Below are 6,907 nucleotides of genomic sequence, written 5' to 3'. Positions count from 1 at the left end.
AGTGTTACCGCAGTACCATAATCGCAAGTAATTCTGTATTAATTGAGTATCCATAGCCAGACATACTCGCCTCATTCACAAATTGCTATCACCTCACAAGATGGAATTAAAATCGCAAACTTTCTTTTTGTAAGTTCTTCAAAGTCACCTTGTTTGTCCAGATTGGGTCATTTCTGGCCGACAGACAGCGACGCACTTTTTCCCCCTCCACTTTAGGTTTGATAGAGCTGAGTTCTGGGGAGCAGTGAGGTGAATGAGACGAATGACAGGCCAGAGACAGCAGTGATAGACTCAGAGCTAACAGGTCTATAAGTCTTTAAATGACTGTGATTGTGAGGGCTACAGTCGATCAAGGCTTCTGTGTTACATCAAAGGAAACGTACGCATTTCACACACCGGTACAATAGATTTTAAGAAGATATTTTAGTTTTATTCACGCTCTTTTTGGAAGTAGCTGATGTCATCATATTATACATCAGATGCCAGAGTAAAAGCCAATTAACTGTAGGCCATTAGCATTTTAGAAGAAACGAACCCAAGTGGAACGCGGCCGTCGACAAGTTCCAGCGACGCTTGGGTAGCATCACTTGAAACCAACTCTTTTCCCATCGTTCCTGTTATTTCGGAGTCTGCGTGATTGTGAAATTTTGGTTTTGGGCTGAGGGAAAGGCGTCTGTCATCTCCCCCTGCTGTTAGCTAACAAACTAGCTGTTCATAATGTCATAAAGTATGGCGTAATGGAAACAAAAAGTAAAACCATGACTTTGTTTACAATGAATCAACCCAGAAAACGAAAGGGAGCCCCATCAGATCTTAATCCAGAGAGTGAGGGGAAACTCTGAACTGATTTGCTTCGCCACTCGGTTCCGGCAGTTCGGGAGCGCGGCGAGAATGAAAAGCAGGCGTAAGTGCATGCGCTCGTATTGGCATCATCTGTATGTCGACTTCTTAATACAGCCGAATACCGCGCTCCACTTTGCCGCTCGTAATTCGCCGTTTGTCGTTGTTTCCCGGCTCACATCAGCGTGTATTGAGTGATTGGTTAATTATCTTGCGCTTGTACTCGCTGCACCTGCTGCGGTTTTCGCTGAGAGCTCGCACGTAATTGAGTTTGCTCATATGGAGTGACATTTAGCTGCCTCCTATAGCTCTCGTTGGTTCAGCCAGTCAGTCGGCTGGTAAATAAGGAGCACTTTTCCTGTCAGTGAGACGGTGCTGATGCTGGGCCCCCCTTTGCTTGATCAAATGTAAATTCAATGCTGCAAAAAACAACAACACAACAGCAAAAAAAAACTACAAACCTTAATTCTTTTTCCTTCCCGGTTTTTGTGTCTTGCAGGGGTCCGATGGGTCCGATGGGCAGCCCCAAACCTGGAGGAGGAGGAGGAGCTGGAGGCGGCATGGGAGGAATGGGGATGGGGGGAATGACTGGCTCCGGGATGATGGGAGGAGGTATGGGAGGCGGAATGGGTGGAGGCATGGGTGGTAACATGGGTGGTGGAATGGGAGGGGGCATGGGTGGCGGAATGGGTGGACATATGGGAGGTGGTATGAGTGGTGGTATGGGTGGGGGCATGAGTGGGGGCATGGGTGGCGGGATGGGTGGTGGTATGGGTGGTGGTATGGGTGGATACGGCGGAGGGATGAGCTCAGGAGGAATGGGAACCGGAGGGATGGGCGCTGGGATGGGTATGAGCGGAGGGGTCGGCTCTCGAGCGGGGGAACCATACCGCCTGGCCACACACGACAGCCCCAGCTCCCCCAGACACATGCAGTCCAGCCCTACCCCCATGTCCCAGATGCAGAGCCACAGTCCCGGAATGGCTCACAGTCAAGGGATGGGCCACGGTCCTGGAGGGGCCTCCTCTGGCATGGGCGTCCATGGGGGCCAAAGTCCGGGCCAGCATGCCTCTCGCCGAAACCTGCAGGTGGACTTCAGCGGGTCGGGCGGTGGGTCCAGGACAGGGCGGTCTCCTTCAGTGTCGCCAGACCGCGGTTTGACCCCAACGTCGCCGTACGCTCCTTTGCCACAGATCGCTCCAATGCCCAGCAGTAAGCTCTGTCCTGTCTGCACCAGCACAGAGCTGTCCAACCCACCGGCTGTCCCCAACTACAACACCTGCACGCAGTGTAAGTCTACGGTCTGCAACCAGTGTGGATTCAACCCCAACCCACATCTCACTGAGGTAAGAGCAGCCAGTCCATTGTCCATTTGTAATAATATGCCAAATGTGTGACAGTGATAAAAATGAAATTTAGAGTAGTGGTTTCCAACCTTTTTTGTCTTGCGGACCCCTTGGTTGGACGTTTCAGCGGTAGTCCCTGCACCCCTATCTCAAGGGTGTTGCAGTTTATCACTTAATCACTTAAATCACGTGAAAGCTCTATTTGTAAGTAAAAAGACAATGTTGCGTTCTAAAAAAATAACCAAAACTCTTCCAAAACTAGACATACTACTGCAAAATACTGTTTTTTATTTTATTTTAAAAAAATCTGAAATAGTTGCTGGTACACTGCTATAGAGCAGGGTTTTTCAACTGAGGTGCCAGCGCAAGTCTGGGGTGCCGTGGGAACATGAATGATTTATATATGACAAATCCAAATATGGCTAAATTAATTAAAAGAATTGTACTTTGTTTGGAATCAGCACTTCTCTCTTGATTTTCTTCTGCTTTATCTGGGTTCGGGTCGCGGGGGCTGCAAACAAAATAGTTGACTTTTTTTTTATTTGGCTAAAATCGGCCCATGGACAGCTGAAAAACATCCGATTAAAGTCATCAACCAGGCTATTTAAAGGCACTCATGATCATTAGCAATGCAGCATGTTTTCCCTGAAATTTGACTTGAAAAAGAGAGTCGTGAGAGGGGACAGAGGAGAGAGGAGGAGCTAGGACAGGCAGACAGAGGAGAGAGAGCATGAGACTGACTTTTCTTCATCATCATTATATTTACTTCATGCAGGATATGTTTTATTAATTTTGGAAGTTAATAAATGTACTAATCCAAGTTGAAACAGTGCAAGTTAGGCCATTGGTAAGGCTAAAATATGTTTAAATTGTTCATTGTAAAATTCATGAATATCTGTCTGTGTCTCATCCAATCAAACCATATCCTCAAACGGCACCACTTTAGCTTTTTGTGATTAAACAAAACAAAAAAATCCTACACCATTCACAGCCAAGCGATTCGTCATAAAAATAGTCAATAGATGAATCGATTACAAAATAATCGTTAGTTGCAGCCCTAAATAGAATAGATATAGATCAGATTTTTGCAGCCAACATAACCTGCATCATCCTTTCAATGGGTGCCGCAGACTCAGAGAAGCATGTGTAGGTTGCCCCAGAGCTCAAAATATATACGGGGTATGCACTTACATAATTTTCATGCTAAACAGAACCCTCATCTTCTTGACTGATTGTCAAAACAAATAATAACAGTGTAGAATTGGCACTTATTTGACTTTTGTTGCCATGTGGTTGCTATACAGTGACATCATCTGCATTTCTTCTCTACTTTGGAAATAACGATGTGTGAATGCAATATCCCTCCAACAGTGGGAGTTTATAAATAAAGATTAGGCTGATGCAGACTTTTGAATTACCATATTGTGTCATAAAAACTATAACTGCTTTCATTGGTGCCATTTTGGAAAAAGTAATACATGACTTGTATTTTCACAGCTCCACTACTTATTTACACTTTTTTTTTAAACATGAAAAAGGCTAAACAAACGGCAGATCCTTGGGGGAGCTACATGTGTGCCAAGTCTTTCACAAAAATGTTAGTCGAAATTCCCCCCCAAAAAAGTTCAGTCAAATTTCGTCAACAAGTTTTCTTTGGCAAAGCAGAGCACAGTTTTCATTCACAGTGACCAGTTGCTATGTGAGCGAGGAATACACAGGAACAGGCTTGGACTCTAACAATGCGTTTTGATTAGAACTGGGTCAACATCTCTCTCTGAACGTGTACCAATTATTGAGACAATGGTGAAAAAAAGCCCACGGCCCCAATTACACCTGCTAATTTATCCCCTTTGGCACAGGTTTATTCCTATTGCTGCCAAATCCAGGTTATTCCCGTTGGCCCAATAGCAGCAAACAGTGTGCCGTTTTAAATAAACCTTGTATTGGGTAATTAAAGGGTGTGCTGTGCTGGCTTCGATTCACATGTGAGCGCCACGTCGTTCGCCCGGTTGCTAACGTGATGCAGCAGTGATAGACAGACACACAGTGAGTCATTTCAGGGCTATAGGACCATGTGAGGTTGGCTTTAAATACACACCGGAGGAGCAGGTGCAAGTTAATACTGACTACGGTTCATACTGTTGGTCCTTTCAACTATAGGGTGGATTCAGTAAGTATAGAGGTGTGAGCACATTTTGGATGTATCACATTTGTAATTGCAAATCAAGTGAATATGTAACATCTTTAACCAAGCACACTTTCCCCAGTTTGGCATTACCCAAATCTGAAAGCTTCTAGAAAATTCAACAAAAGAGCGACAATCATTCCGGAAAAGCAACATTAACAAAATAAAAAAGTGGGAAAAGTGTGACGACTACACAACAACAACAACAAAAAGCTGCAAAAGGGCAACAAGAAAGTGACAAAACCAACAAAAAAAGAGTGACAAAAACGTGCCAGAAAAGCGACAATAACACGACAAAAACGCTCCAAATAGTTTTCTTTCAAATGAGGCATTACAGGGACTCCTCTTCAGGGAGGAGACTGCAGAATCCACGGACCAGTTCCAGTTCACTGAAGAACAGTTTCATACACCAGGCTATCAGGAAGCTGAGCTTCCTCCCTTCCCTGCCCTCCCTGTGCTTCCACCCCTCACTCCCGACCCCCTGCTCCACAACAAGGACGAGAGAATGAGCTATTTCGATTGATTGTGAATGAATGAATTGACAAATAACGTATTTCAGTCTTTTGAATCTTTGAACACTGTTGCTCTCTAGTCAAGAAGCTTTTAGATTTGGGTAAAGCCAAATGACCTTTTGGTAATGAAGCCAAAGCCTCAATTGTGCTCTCCGTTCGAAGTGCTTACGGATACGCATGTACCTTTCTGTGTGATCCTGTCAGGCGCTTTGCTTATCCAGAGTCATTGCAAGTAGCATACGAGCTAACCGTTCGGAACACTACTGCACACAGCTCAACAAGCGGCTAAACTTCTGAAAAGTGATTTCAATAATTTGAAAACAAACCAAAACTGCTTTACCTCATTTTCTTGACTATACTTAAGTAAGTGTGGTGTAAAAACATTGCGGGCGGCGCCATATTGTTTTGGTCCCAGCTCTTCATCTCCTGTTTGGATTCCCTTTACAGCGCCCTCTGGTGGTAACTGTCGATAACACATGCTGGACATTACAAACGTGTGGAAGCTTCAATGCAGTGACTGAAATTCGTCACGCTGACGTACTGGCCGCACACACGAAGCGTAAACTCACCGATAGTTGAGCTCTCCTCCAAAGTTTCGTCCACCCAAAATACAATTGAAGTCAGCAGTGTGGGTCCACTTAAGGTGTCCAAAAGATGACCTAGTTGATGTTGTTGCTGATGCAAATCCTGTCGTCGGAAAGTTGCAGCAAAATGCAGCGATACTTAGAATATGAAACAACATCTTGGAGATAATCCTTCTGTGTATGTCCAAGGTAAAGAACTGCATAATTATGGGTGTTAGGGCACTTTAGAAACAGGTTTCCTCATGCTGCCCTGCTTAATTATTTGTCAGAAGTTTTGATAACATCAAATCTAGCCTAGATTGTGGCCTAATAATAGATAATAAAATAATTATGATAATTGTATCAAAGCTTTAAGAGTCCCTCTGGGGGTAATACAAGAGTTTATGTGTTTATCTCCCCCTTGTGTCTCTGGCCAGAAAACCACAATTGCAACTTGACTGCCACCGGACCGGAGCAACCAATTCACACTAATGGAATCACCAAGAAGAAGCTAACAGGCTAACGGGCAAAGCTAACTGCACTTTAAACAGTATTTACAGCCACGTTTGTGTGAAAAAAAATTCCATTGTGTAATTGGATGTACAATATCCCTCTCTCCCTTCGCCTCTTCTGTCAGCGTGGTATTTACTCTCGGTTACTAAGTAAAAAAAATCAGCTGGCAACTTGCTATGACACCTGCAGTTGCGCTTATGGCCTCTAGGGGCAAGAGTTACTTATTACTGCTTTAAAGCCTTTTTTATTTTTAGAAACAGTGAATGTTTACAAATTCAAGTATTAAAAAAAAAAAACGAATATCAGTGGTTTTCTTCATTCGTTCGATAATCCTGAATAATCGCAATATTTTCTCTCACGATAATCATGACTAGAAAAATTTCAATCGTGACATCTCTACCTTGAACGCACTGATCTTTTTACGTACGAAATGGAAGCTTACCAACAACTATGCCAAAGTATTTACAAAACTCGAAGGATTCATTTGACTGCAATTGCTGCTTTTTTTATTATTTCACTGTGTGCGTACAAATGACACTGATGCAAAATCCTTGATACATTTAATTTAATCTAACTGAATCGACATACGCATCTGTTCATTATTCACTTTTGCATCCGCAACATAAAATGGCAGATCGGCCATTCTGTCGGTACCAGGAAACGCACGGTGGCCTAGAAGGGACATAATTCACGCAGCAGGACTAAACGCTGAAGTTAATTAAATACATGAGTGAGTGGGATTTCCCTGAGGACTTGCTGATAAAACAGTCACACAGTCAAGTACAACAAACCACTGAGCAAATCTGGGAATTAGAGCCGCATTTATTTACATATTTAACCAGATGGGGAGGATTATAAAATAGGACCTAACAATTATAAATACTTGGGAATGGGGGCGCGTATCTTCATTATGTGTCACATTTAAAGCTTCAATAATGTCTCCAGATT

The 6,907-nt window shown here is 43.6% G+C and overlaps 1 protein-coding gene across 4 annotated transcripts in view; it reads left to right on the top strand.

Annotated features, from left to right (window-relative positions):
* Positions 1-1,532: 1,532 nt before the first annotated feature.
* The window catches only part of bsna (bassoon presynaptic cytomatrix protein a), a 93,763-nt gene continuing 88,388 nt past the window's right edge, over positions 1,533-6,907 (top strand). For all 4 annotated transcript variants that reach the window (XM_079557526.1, XM_079557523.1, XM_079557525.1 and 1 more), the window contains exon 1: positions 1,533-2,186. In XM_079557526.1, coding sequence (XP_079413652.1) covers positions 1,539-2,186 — 648 coding nt within the window. In that variant the 5' untranslated portion in view covers positions 1,533-1,538. The remainder of the gene's footprint in view (positions 2,187-6,907) is intronic.

The sequence above is a fragment of the Gobius niger genome (genome assembly GCF_951799975.1).
Source record: "Gobius niger genome assembly, chromosome: 6".
NCBI classification, from domain to species: Eukaryota; Metazoa; Chordata; class Actinopteri; order Gobiiformes; family Gobiidae; genus Gobius; species Gobius niger.
Note: the sequence above shows the minus strand (reverse complement) of the source record. Positions and strands in the feature narration are given on the sequence as shown.